The 19674-nt window shown below is 46.9% G+C and overlaps 1 protein-coding gene across 1 annotated transcript in view; it reads right to left on the reverse strand.

Annotated features, from left to right (window-relative positions):
• Nucleotides 1–2211: 2211 nt before the first annotated feature.
• The window catches only part of CASQ2 (calsequestrin 2), a 34757-nt gene continuing 17294 nt past the window's right edge, over nt 2212–19674 (reverse strand). The window contains exons 4-11 of the mRNA XM_014890301.2: nt 19090–19201; nt 16969–17042; nt 16394–16524; nt 12371–12416; nt 9627–9681; nt 8903–9003; nt 8443–8517; nt 2212–4142 (exon numbers count right to left, since the gene is read on the reverse strand). Coding sequence (XP_014745787.1) covers nt 3942–4142; nt 8443–8517; nt 8903–9003; nt 9627–9681; nt 12371–12416; nt 16394–16524; nt 16969–17042; nt 19090–19201 — 795 coding nt within the window. The 3' untranslated portion in view covers nt 2212–3941. The remainder of the gene's footprint in view (nt 4143–8442; nt 8518–8902; nt 9004–9626; nt 9682–12370; nt 12417–16393; nt 16525–16968; nt 17043–19089; nt 19202–19674) is intronic.

A 19674-nucleotide genomic window follows, 5' to 3' on the forward strand; every position in this document is an offset into this window, starting at 1 on the left:
CCTCAGGGCCACCAGTGCTTTTCAAATGCCGGTTGTTCCTACTTGTGACAGGAGTCCAGGAGCACCTGGGCCTGGGGTCCTGTGTGTCATCCCCCTACCAGTATGTTACCCCTCTCTACAAGGAAAATACTCAAATTCAAGCTGCCGTCTCCTTCACAAGGGGCATTGTATCGTTCAGCAGTTTGGTTATTAGGATCTTGGGGCAGATGAGGTGTTATGGATAAATGGGAAAGGCTTTGCTGCCTACCTATCCTCATTGCTGCGATTTTTCCTCTGTGGCAATGCTTTCTGTTGGGGGTTGGGTCTCTCAGTGGAATTTTTCTCATTGTAATGTTGAGAGGTTTGTGGGCTACACCCTGGCTGGTGATGCGGGGAGGGAAGAGGAGGAATACCACGAGATCGGGGGGCAGCTGCGCTCTCTCGCTCGTCTGGCTCGGAGAAGGACTGTTGCTAGAAACTCTGCTCTGCCGTCCCGATACGGGGGAGCTGCCTTCCTTGGCTGTGGGATCCCGCAGTCTCTCTGCTCGGACGCTCTCTCTCTCTCCTGCATCTCCTGCCGACTTCAGACATCTTTTTGGAGCATCGGGATCCGTGAGCAGCATCTTCCCTCCGCCCTTCCCATCTGGGACACAGATGCCACTCACTGCAGCGCCCCTCCTGCCAAGTGGGATCACCTCATCTCTTCCCTGCTCACCAAGAGCTGGCAGGCAGCGCCAGAATGGTAACTGCAGCACAGAGGAAAGGTGTCCACAATCGAGAGAACTGTTTACTGGGTTTTCTGCTCTGTTGCTATTGATCTCGCAGTTATTGTTGTTGTGTTTTATTTCCCTTTTTACATATATATATATCAGTAAAGAACTGTTATTCCTACCTCCCATATCTTTGCCTGAGAGCCCTTTGATTTCAAAATCATAGTAAAGTGAAGGGAGGAGGGGTTTAGACTCTCCTTTTCAAAAAGAGGCCCCTATCTCTTTTAGCAAATAAATGTCTTTCAAACCAATACACTTTTCTAACTTTTTATGTGATTGTCCCAAAAGCTAATGCTAAACAGTTCCTGTTTGTGGGCAAAGACAATGATGAGAACTGTAATGGCAGACTGAGGGAAGAGAGAAAGGGCAGCCCCATACCTGGCACTATGAAGGAATGGCAGCTGTAGCTCTTTCTTGCATAACTCAAGGGAAACTTTCCATAAACCACTGGCACCACTCCCTAGTATGAGTTCAGCCCTTCTACATTATTTATTTATTTTCGCCCTAGAGGTCTTTTGCTTTGAAGTGTTTAAGTACCTGTGAAACACCTGTGCACTTGAACATGTCCCTGGTGCTGTTTGCAGGGTCTGCCTACTGTGCTGGGGTAATCTGTGCCTTTCAGAACATCTAGAGTGGGGCACTTCAGAAAAGAGGAGAAACCAGAGTGGGAGAGGAGCACACAGAAAGCACTCAGGCAATTGGCATGTCTGGAGATTGTGCCAGTTAAGAAAGGCAGTAGAGAAACTTTTCATTATTCTTCATGTTTGGAGTAACTGATGAGGAGGCACGTGGCAAATGCAAGCTGTTATCTTCTGCAAGGTGAAACTGTGCATGTTTTGCTCCTGGGAATAGCCCAAAGGTAAAGATAAGCTAGTTCTTTTCTCAGGTCAATAGTTTTCCCTTAATCATAGGCCAGGAGACTACCAGAGGACTACTTTTGCCTCTTCTTGCTCCTTACCAGTGCAGGTAAATGAGACCTTGAGTCCTGCTCGCTCCCTTTCTGAGCTGGGTCGTCCAGCAAACCTCTTGAGGAAAAAGCAGAAGGGAGTGCTGGGCACCCTGTCAGCCAGCACAGAGTAGGGTGTGAGTGGAAGAGAGGAGGAGACCTCCATGCTGAGAGCACTCTGAATTTCAAAACTTTTGAAAGTTGTTCATCACCCCAGAGCAATAATTTGATTTTTCTCCCTGAACAAACAGGTTCATCTTCCAGTCAATCATAAGGAAGCATGGAAGAGCAAATGGTTGATGTGGGAGCTTTGCCGCCTTGTCTATTCTTCTAACAGGCTGTATCTGAAAAACACCTGTTGAGGGTTTGAGGCTCAACAAGGAGCTAACGTGGCCTACAGTCATCTACCATGTTAGCACAGTATTCATTGAAGTGCATGGAGACAGAAAGAAATCCAGCTATGTGTTGTTCATACTGGCATTTTCCACAAAGGAATATGGCACACATGGGAACATATCAATACTTCAGCTTTTTTATACCAGTAGTTTCAAATTTCTATTTCAGCTAACAGAGAGAGAGAGAGAGAGAGAGAGAGTCAAAGAAACTGATCAACAGGCAGGAGAAAAAAAAATCTATAAAAATCTATAAAATCTTGCATTGCAGTTTGTGTGATAAAGAAAATATATAGTGTGTAAACCTTGTTTCTCATCAGGCTAATTCACATTTGTGTAACTCTGATTCTTCTGTCCCTCGTGCTGTTATTTCCCCTTACATCACGTACCTCTGTCCTAAGCCAGTATAAGGATGGTCAGAACAATGTTTTCGTTTGTAGCAAGAGAGGAGATGTGTACACTACCTGTGTTAGCAACTCTGAACAACTGGAGAACATCTTTGTAAATGTATTCATAAAGATAAAACCATCACTGAACTCTCCATTCATTGCACTATTGCCAAACATAAGAAGCTAAGACAATTGAAATCTGCCAGCATGGGAAAGCAGTGAGACCTAATGCTGCCACAGTGACCTGCATATGAATGGTGCTGCACTCGTCAGGACCGTGGTAGAGACCCTTGGCTTTGTGAGTCACCCCCTTGACTGCAAACTGGTATCCTGAGCTCCTTCTCTTCCTGCAGTCAAAAGAGGCTTCTCACATGGGATATCTAAGTCTCTAAGCAGGGAGTAACTGTGCAACTAAATACTCAAAAGCCAAACAGAATCCCTCCACTGCTCCCACCCCTAAGGACCTCATCCGCTATCCAATATGTTTGGATGGATGTGTTCCCCCCAGCACCTTGATCATGGGAAAAGATGCTATGCGGGCTTTGGGTGAAGGGTCAGCAAAAGCTGGAAGATCATGGGGAATAGGAGTGCATCAGGGAGGGCCCCTATGCCTGTTTCCATTGGCTTGGCTCAGTGCCACGATCTTCAGGCTCAGTGGTTTGGACTCACATTGGGATCAGAGCTGGACCAGCCTGTCCAGCAGTTCAGGAGCTCATGAGCTTTGTGTCTCATGTCAGGCCCCCTGCATTGACTCCAGCTGTGGCCTGAGCTTTCAAGAAGAGAGAGGTTCAGACAGGGGATCCTGTGTTTAGTAGTGCATTGCACTGCCAGACAAAAATATCCTGTTGTTATATGGAATCACTGAAAACTTTAATAACATCCCTAGAACCTCCCTTCCCTCCCAAAGCATTTTTCTGGCTCTCAGCATGTTAGGGAGTAGCTACAGATTCCCACAGCAGAACTTGCAGGATTGAGTGGTCTTGGCAGAGTAGCTGCAAAGGGGATTGCGTTTAATAAAAGAGCTAAACTTTGCAGTTAGGGTTTTCCCTATGTCTTGAAGTGAAATTTGGTCTTTTGATGTTAAGTGCTGGGCTGATGAGCACAGAAAATACAAATTGGCTCCCTGCATCCCTCTGGCAGCAAGCAGGCAGACATTTTTCTCCTGCCCTGGGACACTCGGGGCAGATTCCCTGAAGATTCCTACTGTCCTTACTAAGGAGGCATGATGTGCAGCGGTGCTGGGTGCCTGCAGGTCCTGCCCTCCACAGGGGCAGTCCTGGTGGCTCAGCACCGCTGGGAATCAGGTGAGGGGGTCCCAGCAAGGGCGAGGGCAAGGGGAGCGAGGCCGGGAAAAAAGAGGAGCAGTGGTGCTTGCTGATGCTCAAACATAGGTCTTCCAAGTGGAGGGACCTGCCTCAGAGCGAGGGCTCTTGGGCCCCACAAGTCAAACTGCACAGAGTGACAGTTAGTCATCATCATCATCGTCATCATCGTCATCATCGTCGTCATCATCATCATCATCATCGTCATCATCATCGTCATCTTCATCATCATCATCATCTTCGGTATTTATCTTCCCAGAAAGCACATCCTCTATCCAATCCTCCAGCTCCTCAGCTGTGGGCAGGTCGTCATCATCTCTGATGTCCATCCAAATGCTGTCAGCCTGTGGGGAGAGGTGAAGATGGGTTAGCTGCCCTCAGCGACACAGGGAAGAGACGGAGGTACATGGCTATTGGGGGGGTGAGTGTTGGAGCACGGGTGCAGGGCATTGTCTCCCTCTTTCTACAGCCTGTGGGCAGGCTCAGCCACAGCGTCTGTCTGCCCATGCATCAGGATTCCCACTTCCCCCTGGAGTGCTGCTGTGTCTGACCAGGGCAGTGGGACTGCTCAGCAGGTTTGCAGGAGTGTGTGGTGCTGTGTGCCCTGATGAGATTTGTGTCCACTATAGCTGTGAGCAGCAGCATTGCCCATCTGATGCATTCCTCACTCTATCTGAACAGTTCTGTAGACTCCAAGTCTACATAAAGAGAGATCAAAGAGACCTCTGCCAGCACACGCTGCATCACCCCAGTTTGCAGGACATCACAGTGTTTCCCTCCTTCTATCCGCAGCCCTTCTGGGACCTCTTCCTTGGAGCCTTCACTGTCAGCACCCTTTCTCCCCAACCTCTTTTACAATTACTTTTGCCTCAGGATCTTGCTCTGGACTCTCCATGTGTGATAATAGTTCCTGCTCTCGGAAGACCATTCCCTTAGATCATCTCAGCCATGCTCCCATGCATGGCTGAGATGGCACATCATGAATCTGAGCTGAAGAGTGAGAAACACAAATGCCCTGGACTGAAGGTGCCCCTGCTCTTTCCCTCCAGCTGTTTGCATTACTTCCATAAACCAAAGGGGATGGGATAATTCAGTAAGAAGACAACGACAAATATGTGACTATTACCCAGGGACAGCAAGCTTATGTGATCTCTCTGGTCCAGAAATGAAAGTTTTCCTCTCTGCTTTGCTATAGATTCCTTGGGCAAATGCCTTTCTGTTCACTGTCTCCTCTCCATGAAACAGGATCAGCCTCCTGTTTTGCAGAGGCATTGTAAGGTTATCTCATTCAGCATTTGATGTTGCAGAAGTATCTTAACATATCAGAAGATAACTACCAGCTTTAGCAAATGCATCCAACTTCTTTCCCTGTCTATGGTACCTAATTCTCTTTGATTTATGGCTTGCTAAAAAGCCAGACCAATTTCTGCTCAAGGAAAGCTGTGTCTCCCATACAATACTTTTCTCCTAAATCACCAAAACTGTAATAAAGAAAAAAAACTCTGGAGAGGCATGCAGTTCTTGCTTCACTCAAATGTTCACGTCCCTAACCTCAGGACTGTTCGTGCAGCAAAAAAGTGACACTTCTAAATAATGGGAAGAGGAGTAACTCCATTTCATCTTGAGAAGGTGCTATGCAAATAAAGTAGTGATACTTTACAGGGCATCATGGCCCTGAGCCACAGTCACCACAACGTGATGAATCAGCTGGGGCTGCTGGGAGCTCTAGTGTTTGCATTGGCAGGTTTTTACAGAAGAGATGGGGTCACGAAGGTTATGTCTACTGAAGCCAACAGCAATGTTTATTTTCACTCTGTTGTGTAAGTCCCACTTTGTACCTGTGTAACTTGGCTGAATGCAGTGATGTAACATTGAAATAACAAAATGAGCTCAATGTTTGTTTTAGATATCACCCGCCAACCTAGAACTTTCTTAAATCTCTCTCTCGGAATAAAAAAAAGACTTAAGAGGAATGAAATTGTTGGGAGTTGAATGCTTCCCTTTTCTTTCTGTGGAATTTCTCCCATTGTTATGCTAAGTGGCTACACCTTAAGGTAATGTTCTCTCGAAGGGAGGTGGGTGGAGGGAAAGGGGGGAGAAACCGGAAAAAGGAAAGGTGGGACGGGGGTCGGGAGCGGGCTGGAACTCTTTCTCGTTGGGCTCGTGGAGGGAGAGGACGCCCCGTGCTCGGATCTGGCATCTCCTCTGCCACCCCAGCGCTGAGATCTACGTTCCCTGCCATTGGACATCGCTCTGCTGCTCTCCCACCTCACCCTACTACCTCCGGACACTCTGCCGAGCACCACGATCGACACCGTGAGGGAGGAGTCACTTTCCCATCCCCTCTCACCCCTGGGCCGCCGCCATCACCCAGCCCTCTTCAACTGCGCGGGACCTGCCCTGCCCCCACAGCACCGGGAACTGAGCGCAGGGAGACGGCCTGCGGCCAGAAGGGACTGGAGCGGAGCTAGACTGTTCTGTTCTGCTGTCAATTTTTATAGCTGTTGTTGTTTTCTGCCTTGTTAGATATCAGTAAAGAACTGTTAGTCTTATCCCCACATCTCCTGCCTGAAGGCCTCTGATTTAAAACTAAAATAATTAAAAGGGAGGGGGTTACATTCTGCATCTCAGGAAGGGGGCTCTTGCCTTTCCTTAGACCATATCTGTCTTTCAAACCAAGACAGAAATAAAACCTTCAAATACTGTAATTAACAACCTGAAACATTTACTATATCAAAGCCAGATAATGCATGAATTTTTACAGGTCTCTGAGTGACTGCTGAATAATAAGGCATATGTTCTTACCTAATTCTGCTTTCTATATGATTCTCATGCCGCTGACAATCCTACTTTCACGAACTTCCATCCATTGCTGCTTAATGTAGCTTTGACGTGACTTAAATATGAACGGTCACACTAAATATAATGAAGGGAGATACTGCACTAAGGGCTAACATTAAGGGCAGAAGACTGGAAGACTTAGGCTCTCTTTCTGGCTTTTTCAGATGCTATTTTGGCCCTTTTTCTTTTTGTCTCTCCCTTAACAATTCTACTAAGAAGCATTAACTCACTGGGTCTTCACTCTCTAGGTGTTTGTCCTATGGTCTGATGGAGTACTGCTCTATTACAGGCAAAAAGCTCACATGCAGCCAAGGCTGCAAACTACTCCGTGACTCCCAAGTCAGCCTCTCAACTCCCTCAGTGGGATGAGCAAGATCCAGGGGCTCTGCTTTCTTCACAATACCACTGCTTTGCCTTCCTCACCACATCTCCCATGTTATGGCCTTGCAGCAACAGGAGGCACAACCAGCCCATACACCCTCGCTGTCCCTCTTTTTCTCAAGCGATACAGGAGAGAGGATGTGGAGACTGGAAGCAAAGTCAGTATTGAGCCAAACCAGCACCCAGCCCCACACACTTGTCCCGATTTTAAATCCCTTACTGCTCTCTTCTGATGAAACATGAAGTTCACTTACGACTCAAATTTCAAACATGAAGTCAAGCACCAATTTACAAACACTTCTTTGGTGGAGAGATTTCTGCTTCCAGAGACACATACTCACACTGGTTTATTTTATAAAGATTAAAACAAACACCCAGCACTTAAACATTTAAAATAAACTAAGGTAATAGGTAAGCCAGGCAGGAGCATGCTGCATTACGGGCTCTCTAATCATCTGGACTGTTACTGTGAGAAAAAGGAAAGAATGGTTTCCCTCTGTGTCAGGGCTCTGAAACAAGTTACATAGCACTCAGCAGCTCTCCTGAGAGCTCTACTGCTGAGGGTCAGACAGGTCCCTCTCCCACCTGCCTTAAAAGCTCACAGTGTGTGGACAACATGAGATCAGTCCCATGGCTTTGTGGCTCAAAGACAACCACAGTGAAAACAGTAGCTGCTAGAAAGCTGTCCCAGTAGCACATCTATGGGTGCTGTGGGTAGTGTTGCTCCCTCAGCTGTGCCAAAGTAGCACCTGCCTCTGCAGGACTCCCTCTGCAGTTGCTGCCTGTGAAATGGTGTGGAAACCTTCACTGTTACCAGGTGTGGGGCAGGCAAGTCTCCTCTTCCCACCCAAATCCCTCCAGCACTACCTGTACAGCAGTGCTGTGCAGTTTCTCCCTGTCGTCTGTTGGGGACAATCTTTCCCTCCTACACTCAAGCTGTGCCCTATTGCTTCTGTAGAAAAAAACAACCTCCTCTTTCTCCTCCCCTAAACATTATTTTCTTTTCCTACTACACATACTTTTTCTGCACAAAACCACCCAAGCTGTCAGAGCAGGGAATGGACAGAGGTGTGTGTCATGAGTCAGGGTGGAAAGGCAAGACCTTAAAACCAGAACTGGGCAAAGCCCTGAATCCCAGGACACAGAGGCTGGTGCTGTCCTCGGCAGATGTGGTTTGCGTGTGATTTGGCAGCAGAAACACACTCGTACTAAAGCCCTCAAGCCCTACCTTGGAGGTGTTAGAAACCCTGTGGCAGGTGTTACAAACCCCTGGTGAGTTCTTCATATTTTTCCCCAGGGGAAAAGCCTGTTCTACCTGCACTTAACTATGGAAATCCCACTGATTCCAGTGTATCTCAGGGCCCAACCATTCCAGCACCCTAATTTTGAGATCACTTAATTTGCTGGGCACGTGCTACTCACGTCCGTGACGTTCACCACCCCGATCTGTGGTCTGAACAGGTCGATCTTGAAGGTCTTCTCCCAGTAGGTGATGAGCTGCAGGAGTGAGACACAAGGCTCAGACAGGGGTGCTTGCAAGGCCCTGTTGCATTAGTTCAGTCAGCTGGGCTGTGGAGTGAGGAATGTGCATCCATGTGTGCACAGGAGAGAGGAGAGGCTGGACGCACACTAGGGCTGCCACACATGGCAAAGGAAAATATCGACTCCAGGGGTGTTCCCAAGACAATGCCTTCTTGGGAGGCAGACCCAAACCAGCAAGTTTCAAGGAGATGGCCTGTGGTCTGGTTTCCCATCCTTCCCTGTCCCAGATTCCCTGGGGCAATTCCTGCACTGGTGTGTGCACTTGCACACCCCCACACACCCCCTCAGGCCCACGCCATTCAAAAATTCAACCAAGAAAGGCAAAGCCTCTGCTGCTCACCAAAGGAAAGTCATCAGGGTCAATCCAGACAATGCTCAGGTCGGGATTATCGGTGTTATCCCTGGCAACCTGCTTCAGGATTTCCAGGAACTCAAAACCATCTGAAATTATATAGGAACCACTGCAACTCTCCTGCAAATGCACAGGCACTTTTTCCTTGTGGGGTTTCCAGCTTCCCTGTGCACACAGGAGTTGTTTATAGTTCTCATTACAATGCTGTCTTCCAGCACTTTCTTTTGATAATAAGGCTTTTAATTTCAAGCATCCTCCTTGGGTATTGAAATTAGTTACACATTAATTAAGCTCCATAATCCTTCCGTGGAGTGGAACAATGTCACTATTTTCTCGTGGTGAGGAGGAACTGAGCCCCAAGAGGCCAAAGCTTTCCAATTTGCTGATGGCTCTGAGAAGCACTCATGCCACGGCTTTTCAGGAGTTGGTGGCTTTGAATTTCCCGCATGCCCATCCCACACCCAGCCCTCAGCACTCTTCCACAGCCACACAGCAAAATGGATGCAGAATTAGGGAATGAATCCTCGTACTGGGGTGGAGGGAATTACTTTTTTATCCCAGGCAATCATCCACTTCTATTCAGAATTTGAGTCCTGGCTAGCACACCTGCTAGCATAAACACCCAGTAGGTGTTTACAATGCGAACAAAGCACATGAAAATACACTTTCTTGAAGGATGAAGAGTTATAGAAGTAAGAAAATGACCTCCTACCTGGGTCATCTTCTTCAGCAAAGGCTACGATGTGGATACCCTCCATATCATCCTCCTGGAAACAACACAACTATTACTGAAGGGCCAGGGAGGGAGGACAGAGTCTGGGTGGTTGCTGGAGATGAGGAGCAGTGGGATGCCTTCAAAAAGGACAGTTACAAAGAGAGGCTTGACTAGAGCCCCACTGAGAAACCAGAAATGGGAGCTGAGGTGAGGCTGACTCATGAAGGTATTTAGTGCTGAAGGGGGTAGTTTGTGTAGAGTTGCTGAAACTCTTCAGATAAAAAGGAGGTGGGCAGCATGATGGCAATGGCAAGGGAGCTTCTGATGATGTGAGGCAAAAGCTTCTCTGCAGAAAAGGTTGAGGGCTCTCTAGGACAAAAAGAGAGGCTCTACCTTCATGCCTGTGCGACCTACCCTCATAAATTTTCTTCAGCTCCCAGGGGATAGTTTGCAAGGAAACAAATATCTGCCACTATGCTCAGCCCTAAAACATGTTCCTTTGGGGCTCACAATTGCCTCACAATATGAGAGGCAAGGTGGCTCATTTGGGCCCCTTTTTGGAGGTGAAGTGTCTCTGCTTTAGGTGAGGGTCTCTGTGAGCAGTGAGTGAAATTGAATGGGAGGCTCATTTCAGGGCTGCAACGAGTGGAAGACAGAAATTACAGCCTGGTGGATTACCTTTCTCTGTGAAACACATGAGTAATGATATTGGCAAAGGCCAATGGATCTGCTGGCCAGTTCATCATCCGCCTGCTATGAATGTCATCTCTGAATTATCTCATGGATCGGTTTTGCCTTCCTCACCTTCTGTTGGTCCTGGCTTCCAATTCAATTAGTTTTAATGCAAGAAAAAATTCCCATCTAAATGCTAATTTCTTTTCCCTTCTGAGCCCAGAGGTGACAAAGCCACCATCAAATACTGAAAGGGAAAAAAAACCCTGAAAGATTAAGTGGAAAACATAATCTTTAAAAACAATAGTGGATGCTCAGCCTTTGTGGATGTCTTCAGGGAATGTGTTCTCACCAGAACATTCTAGGCAGATTTACTTGGGATTCAGACCACTTACAGCTGGCAAAATTTACACTGTTGCTTTTTCTTCATATTTGCCAGCAGCATTGTCAGACAGCAAAATAAAAAGTATATATCTATATGCCAGATATAATTACATGTATATACCAATATAATGCAGCTCTATTCTGGCCTACAAGGTAGCAAACAAAACTGGACTAACTCCAGTGAAGGCAGCGAGGATGTTGTGAACTTGCAGTGAGATCAGAATCCAGCCCCTCGACTTCTGTAGCTATGAGCTAGCAGAGGCAAGCTCTGTATTCCCAGGCTGCTGGTTGAGCAAGCATCCCACCACTGGGAATTCAGTTTTTGCGAGGCTATTTTAGAATATGTCAGTACGAAAGGGAAACCACTGCATATGTAATTTGGGACTCACTGAAGTTCCATTAAAAACCTTTGAGGGGCTTTGGAGGATCTTGGAAGTTGTGTTCTATACAGAATCTGTATTTCAAAACAAAACAAAAAGTTATCATGCCTAAGTAACTCGCAACTCCTGGTTCAGTTTTATTACCTCTTGCTTTGCTGTATTAAAGAATTCCCAAGGTTTTTGCCGCTTTGGAGTCCCACGACATTTCATGTTACACAGCCAAGAAGGGGACATCTGAATGCTGTCATACATGTGTTGAGCCTTTTGGAAGAATGACTGCATCTTCCTTGCTGTCTGTAAAGCACCTGTTCAGCTTTGTTTTTCAGCATTCATCTGGCACTTGAGACCGTCTGACTAGCTTTTAATACCATATTCACTCACAGTGAAGGGATAATTCGTTATATACAATTTTTCTTTCATTTTCATCCTTCTTTTCTTCCCCACTCCTGCAGACCACGAGAGTCCTCTGTGTGTGATAGGGGCCAATATATGGGTTAGTTCTTCACAGTTGCTGATTTGCATCTTGCTTGCACTGTGAGTAGTGCAGTCAATGCACAGTCTGCTTTGAAATCTGTATAATTAACTTTATTGCCTGCCTTCACTTCCATTTCGAATTGTACAACTGCTCTGGTACTTTTACAAGGACATGTAGTGACAGGATAGGGGAGAATGGCTTTAAACTGAAAGAGGGTAGATTCAGACTGGATGTTAGGAAGCAATTCTTTACTGTGAGGGTGGTGAAGGTTGTCCGGAGAAGTTGTGAATGCCCCAGTCCCTGGAAGTGTCAGGTTTGATGGGGGTTTGAGCAACCTGGTCTAGTGGAAGGTGTTCCTGCCACATCAGGGGGTTGGAATCAGATGATCTTTAAGATCCCTTTGAACTCAAATCAGTCTACGATTCTGTGAGTTTCCATGAAACATCTGCGCAATCTCCATAGCTCACCCAGTGAGCAGGCCACTGAAATCACCCCACCAGCAGCACTGATGTCCCTTAGCACAGATGGAGCATCCTTCAGCAGGACCACTACACAGGCCCCACACCTGCCTGGCCCACTGCTTAGCTTTCTCTCTTCTTTCTGTGAAGCAAGCAGGAGCAGCTCTCCATCACTGCTATGCAAAGCATTTAAGCACCCTGCTTGAACTGAGGCACTAGGCATCACAGGCAAGGCTTTCCCTTTTTCCCAGAAGAGAGTAGCTTTGCAAGGAAGAAAAGGTAATGTTTTGCTAGCCAGAGGCTAGAGCTCTTGAGCAGCAGTTTCTTGTTGGAAGCTGGAAGAGGACACAGTGGTTGCCACAATGTGCTTACCCATGTCTCAAACATGTCCTCTGGGCGCAGCTTCCTCAAGGTGGCCCTGAAAGGAAGGCAGAAACACTCTTTGAGGACATATCCAGCGTTGCCACACATTACACTGTCAGTATCACGGGAAAGTTCACCATGGCACATTTGGCTTGTGGCTGGAGTCAGCCACCACGTTTTGAATGCACGAATGGGGGCACTGTAAGTCAATTTATGTGTCTATTTATGATGCTAAAATGCTGCCCATGCCCCATTGGAGTCACTGCAGCCACTATTTCTGGCTGGGAAGATGAGACACCTCTCTGTGCTGGGATGTGCTGATGCATTAGTCCCACACATGGCAGATTTTTCTGTCTGCTGAGAGCATGAGACAACATTCACTTTTGTTTTGGAGTCCCTGGGACATTCCTTATGGGCTCTGTCCCCCCTTTCTCCTGGTTTCACCCCACATAATTTCACAACAGAAATCCTTCCCACCTCAGCTGAAGCAAAGAAGACAGAATAAACTCTGGGAAGAAAATTTGGATGCTAACAACCACTAAACCCTAAGACTAGTCAAAGCAAATTTTTTTTAGAAGTAGCTCATAAAGGAAAAAATATTCATAGCAAATGTTTTCAGACGCATTTGTAGCAGGAAGCCTGTCAGAGAGCCTGGCAGGCTGAGAGTTTGACTGGGGTGTTAGAGAGGGCACCCAAGGAACACAAAGCCATAGCAGAAAAGCACAAATCATCCTTCGCACATCTGCTTGCTGTGGTATCAGCTGTCTGGGGAGGATCCCCCAACAGAGCAGGTCTCTCTAGCTGACCTGTCCCAAGACCTGCTGCAAAGAGAAGTGCCAGTCCATGAGGTTTTAAAACAGATTGATAGGAGTGTTGCCAGAACCAGGTGGAATAAGTGAGATGTTTAACCTGTTGCTTCAGTTTGCCTCACAAACAGAGCAATGGAAACAAGGGAACATTTTTTCTAGGTTCCTAAAAGACCTGAGGAGCCACAGAACTGAGTTCCAGTTAGATCAGAGGAGGGGAATCTCCTGTGGATTAATAACACTGAAGGGTGGAAATGAATGGTCAGTTTTCATGACAGAGGGAATTAACCAGTTAAGATCCATAGCATATTCTTTGGCATGATCGTATGCATAACATATCCTCACATAATCTGAAAAAGATGGGAAATAGGAATATGGCAGCATTTGCTTATCATACCCAATTCTTTGGCAACCAACAAAGGCCTGGCTATGAGTTGATACAGAGGATCTCCTGAGACTTGATTGTCTGCATGATAGGGATATAGCAAGTAACACACTTGCAGAAAACCAACCCTGATTGTACAGGTGCAGCAATTGGTTCTAAATTAGCTGTAATTAATTATTGCCTCTCAGACAAAGGGCCCAGGTGTCACAAACTGAGAAAGAATCAGCTCCAAAGGAAAAAGGCCAAAAGAAAGTCACAAGCAGTTAGGAAATGGCCAAGGAGTAAAACAAAATAGCTTTTACAGTAAAGTTATGTGTAGCTCTGGTCATCCCATTCCAGAAATGATATGGAAAAACTGAAAAAGGCAATTGGAAATGTGGGAGTGGTGAGTGAAGGTATGGAATTACCTCTATTTGATGAAGATTAAATAGATAAGAATACTTTATCTTGTAAAAGTGGTTACTGAAGAGGGTTTTGGCAGGTATTCTAAAAAAATGGGAATGGTAAAGAAACCATGAGTAGCTTAGAACATGGCTAAGGTTCTAATAACATTAGAGGTTATCAGATTTGATTCCTGCCCAGGCCATTCATTTAAGAGTTGGACTTGATGATCCTTGTGGGTGCCTTCCAACTCAGAATATTCTATTATTCTCTCCCTATAGATAACCTTAAGTATAAATCATTGTTCCTCTTAAGACAAAAGTTAGTAGGTGCCCAGAGAAATTATTAGGTAGCAGGTATAAACTAAAAAAATAATAATTTTTTTTGATACAATGAGTATTTTAGCTGCTGAACTCATTACCATTTGGTACATTCAGCATCAAAACATAAATAAGGTAAAAACAGCTATAGAAATTGATGACATAGCCACTAAGCACAAGATCAGGGATACAATTTTTGAACAAGCAAGTCCAAAACTAGAGATTAAATCAGGTGAGTGCATATTATGTATTTAGGCATTCTTGTACTTGGCTTTTAAGACAGTTTCCTCATCTGTTCTCTGGGGGAAGCTCTTGGAGAAAGGAAACTCAGTGGGCAGGATCTGGCCACACCCACGTGTACGGATTGCTACGTTGACTCTGGATACTTCCCTGTGTTGGAGGAGTGAGGCAAGTGGGGTTTGGGTAAGTAAGGGGAGCAGAATTCAGCCCCCGTGTTGCTAGACCACAATTGCAGAGAAGTGGATGTCCAACCCCAGCACTTTGCATGTGGAAGAGACATCAGCCCAGAGGACTGCACCATGTAATTTGTATTTGTGCAGCTGAGAGTGAAATCTAGGCTGAGACCTTGGAGTGGCGGTGACCACTGTGCCCAGCTGGACACCCATCTGTGCAGCCACGGATGCATCACCCCACAGTGCTGAGCACTCGTTTCCTGACCTGCTGTGGAGAGGATGAACTTTCCCACCACAGCCTGCAGCTGTGCAGGGAAGCTTCAGCTGGGAGGCTGTGTAAGAGCTCCTCCTGGGCACCTGCTTCAGCTCCAGTCTCAAGGTTGCAATGAAAGCTCAGCAAATCCCAGTTTCTGTGCAGGGTTGGAGGAAGTGGTAGTGAATCCTGCCTGGGCACAGTAATGGGAAAGCTGGTTTTGGAAGGGCTGTTTGAGGCATGCCAAGAAGACTGGGTACAGCTGACCAGTGGTAGCTTTTCTCAGTGATGTGATGGGGATCCTTCAGTGGGATGGAGAGATGGCAGTGGGGCTTTGCGTGTCCGAGGAGGGATAGTCCATGTCTAGGAAGAGAGAAAGTCTGCTGTGTGAGGGGGAGAGAGCCACTATACCTTCCTGCAGGAAATATCCTGCTGAGCTGCCTATAAGGAACCAGCATATGGCAACTGTTGAGGTTGCTTCATTTTAATCTACAGATCGTCTCCATGTCTGATTAATTCCAGCCTGTGGCTTTAGGTCCTTTACTGGTGGCATACTGAGAAGCCCAGCATGAACTACTGGGAACATATTACTGTCACTCCAGGCTTCTTCCCCTGCCATGGCAGCACCTTGGCAAGTTTGGGGTTTCAGATATATGGTTTTATGGACTCTTTTTAATTAATTTCTGAGCTTTGGCACTTGCAAAATACATGGCCCACCCCCTTGCTTCTACTAAGCACCACAAAATATCTTGATGTATCTAAGACTTGGGGTAATTCCACTGCAATTTTGTGCTGGTGAAGAATTTTCCTTAGGATAGTATTTAGATGGCTGTGTTTAATCAGCCTTCTGATGCTGCTGCTTGACAGAAAGAGCTTGGGGAAAATAAAATGGGAAGGACTAAGGCTGAGAAGCCTAGAAGGTCAGCAAAGTGAATTGTGGATACATGGAACATAGAGGAGCCCTTTATATTTCAGAAAAAGCAGAGAACTGTTTCTGGTGAGTTTCAGATTCTGGAGATGATCTCCTGTCTGTGTGAACACAGACCTCCAGCTGAGTCTGGTTTGAGATCCCCCCTCTAAATGAGATGGCCCTGCTTTCCTCAAACTCGTCTGGTCCCTTGAATGTCTACTGAGAAATGCAGCTGTAGGAGCAGCAGGAAACCTGTGTCACTGTCCTGAGTGGTATTTCTATTTTTGAGTGAGGACTAACCAGGGAGGAGGAAGAGCAGGAGGAGGGAAACTGTGTTATCACAGCTCCATTGTGGTGAACTGTGACTGCTATGCAGATTACTTGCACTTCTGGGAGTAGGAAAAAAACAGTAATTTCACCATTTCAAACCTGGGTCAGAAAATCATCAAAAGCGGTCATCATCCTAATTTTTTTTTTGAGAGTGATGCCCTAGAGAGGCAAGGTCACAATGACAGACCCCTTGATCAACTTGCCTTGTCCAGGAATATCCTGTATGCTACATACCTTCTGTGCTCTCTCACAAAATCAACCAGTTCCTCTTCTGAGTAAGGCTTATCAGGGATGTGAACAGGCTCATCCATAAAGGGTTCATAGAAGTCCACCTCGTTCATTTTTAAGCCTAGCTTCTTGGCAACCTGTTGCAGTGCAGAAGTCACAGGTGAGAGAACCTGATGTGCCTCTTTGCCTACCAGAATCTTTGCTGGTGGCAGAGCTGCTCTCTCAGAGCATGAACTCTTTGGGGTGGCCTACAAAATAGACTGTATCTTTCTGTGTTTAAAAACCCACTGATGCACCCTACACTATTGGTGTCAAGCAGTGGGGCAGAGCAAAGCCACAGCCTAGGGCCTGCAGACCTGGAGGTGCTGGGTTCCAAACCCACATCAGGACCTGCCTCCACGCTGCAGAAATGGCCTTTTATCTTGCAATAGGGCCAAAATATCAATGCAGACACCAACATCGCAAAATCCAGGAATGCCCAAAACAGCAAGCTGAAACCAGACAAATCTGGGAACACCCTGAGCTCTCAGCAAACAGATGGTGGCATACGTGAGCTACCATGAAGATGTGTGGATGCTTACCCCTTTGTCAAAGGTGGCAAAAAACTTGATGTAGGGCTGGAATTGTTCAGCAGCTTCTTCAAATGCCTTGAAATCTGGAAGGAGAAAAGGGGAAGAAGATATTTCACAGGCAGCTGACCACACTCTGATCAGCCCAGAAGGCATTGGGGAAGAACAAATACAAATTCCTGCAAACTCCGTCAAGTGATTGCCCAATGTTTCTTCCACCCTTACAAAGAAGGATGATTTCATGTGCAGGAATATTCTGTGCAGTCCCACAGTGTTTAGGAAAGCTGCACAGCCCAGCATGCCATACTTAACTGGGGCTGAAATCAGCAGCTCTGTGAAGCAGGTCTGGGGGTAGTTCAGCCTGGCAAATACAATGAGTTGTTCCAGCATTAAGGATTGCAGCCATTCCCTAACCAGTCACCAAGTGTGATTAGGCATGCTTCTCCCGCTGCAGGAGGATGGGGCAGAAATCAGGTAGGTTTTTACTGTAACTGCTACCAGGTCCTCCTGAACCTCAGGATTTGGGAAAGATGTTCCCAGCCTGCAGGGGATTTTACAACAAGCATTTCCCACCTTTCTTCCAAGTAATTATTACTGAACAGTGTTAGGGTCACAGCGCTGCCCTGCAGCACAATTTGAGAAAGACGGAGAGGTGGGTGGGCTGTTGCATTGCAGACCTGGTGATATGTGGCTTTGTTAGGGGTTGAATTGTTCCCTTTTCTTTCTGTGGAATTTCCTCCATTGTTATGCTAAGTATGTGTGGCTACACCTTAGCTAGTAACAGTTTCTCTCGAAGGGGGGTGGGGACAGGGGGAACACCGGAAAAGGAGGTGGGACAGGGGCCCGGGCTCGCTCTCGCTCGCTCGTGGAGTCGGAGGAAGACGGCCGGGGCTCCTACCTAGCATCCTCCCCGCCATCCTAATGCCGGGAGCCACGTTCCCTGCTGTCAGACATTGTACTGCTGCTTTCCCACTTCATCCTACTACCTCCGGACATTCTGCCAAGCACCACGACCGACACCGTGAGGGAGGAGTCACTTTCCCCATCCCTCTCACCCCTGGGCCGCTGCCGCCATCACCCAGCCCCTTCAGCTGAGCGGGACCTGCCCTGCCCACAGCACCGGGAACTGAGCACAGGGAGAGGGAGCCTGCGGCTCAAAGGGACTGGAACTGGCTTATACTGTTCTGTTTTGTTGTCAATTTTTATAGCTGTTGTTTCTTTTGTTTGCCTTGTTAGATATATTAGTAAAGAACTGTTATTCCTACATCCTATATATTATGCCTGAAAGCCCCTGATTTCAAACTATAATAATTGGAAAGGAGGGGGTTGCACTCTCCATCTCAGGGAAGGGGTTCTTGCCTTTCCTTAGCAAATACCTGTCTTTCAAACCGAGACAGGCTTATTAACATAGGAATACGTGTCTTTCTGCTAAAGACAGAACATGCCAGGGTAGGGTGCACACTGCCAGCACTGCCCGGAGAGCACTTGGGGCTGGCAGAGGAGACTGCAGAGGCTTGACAGGGAATTTCTCATGTGAGGATTTTTCTTGGCTTGTGAAAGTTGGGTTTGCCCAGAATGGTCCCTAGTTGCATATCCCTCAGGGCACGGGACCAGCTTCTTCTCAGTCTTGGGAACCAGCAAGGAGGAACAGGTCAGTGCCTCTGCCAGGCCACCCCTAAGAGCCCTGCTTACTGCTGCTGTATGTTTGCCAGTAGTGGTAGTATCTAATGTGTGTCCCCCTTTCTCTTCCCCACCCTTTTCCCTTCTTCCTTCTTTCATCCTTTGGGCTCACTGCTTACAAGGGACACTTTGCTCCTTTTCTTTGCTCTCTCAGTGTAACTGTGACCTCAGCTGGTTTTTGGGGAAGGTAAACTCACTTTACTGCAGGAGCCCCTGGATTATGGCCATTCTCTTGCCAGCAGACACCTTGCAGAAGGGTCACCCATGTTGGTGTAGGACTGGGGTCATGCACTGTACCAGCAGAAACTTGCCTGCAAACACACATCCTCCAGCAATTTTCACTCTGTCACAGGCTGACATATACCACAATACCCTTCATGCAGAGCAACGAGTGCCCAGCCCCTAGAGCTCCCAGGCAAGCTCCAATGCCCACAAGGAACATGTTTATCTTACGTTCTGAGTCTTCTCCCTTGAAGTAGCCGATGAGTTTGATTTCGTCGTCAATCTGGTCAAAGGCCTGAAGTTCCAGCTTGCTGTTTATGACCTCCACGGGATCCTCTAGCAACTGCCATGACAAATGCATGTGGTAATGCAGTAATTTGCAGCACCAACCTATGCCTGGCAGGGTGTGTCACAAGCAGCCTAAGCACGGAGAAAGAGGTCACCCAATTTCTTTGCAGCGGGAAACCCTACTTAGTGCTCTCTGCCTTAATGTGAGGAGCTGAGAGACGCAGGTCACCTTCAAAGGGAGATGGTAGTAGGTTCACTGAAGAGGTGGAAGCATTGAGAGGGAGGTTGATAGAGGACTGAGTAACCCAAATGAATGCTGAGGAACCTACTGTAATGAGGGTTGAGTAGTAGCAATTGCAGCCGGCTTTAAGGAAGCCAAGAAGAAAGAAGAGCAGTTGAAAGGAGCTGGTATGATCATTGTGAACATCTGTGAATGATACCGGTGTATCTAAATCTATATATACTTTTTTTCAAGTCTCATTTGCTGGAAGAGGCCATTGCTTTTGGAAAACATTAAAACCAGCATGC

The sequence above is a fragment of the Sturnus vulgaris genome, chromosome 2 (assembly GCF_052056855.1).
Source record: "Sturnus vulgaris isolate bStuVul1 chromosome 2, bStuVul1.hap1, whole genome shotgun sequence".
Classification (NCBI taxonomy): Eukaryota; Metazoa; Chordata; class Aves; order Passeriformes; family Sturnidae; genus Sturnus; species Sturnus vulgaris.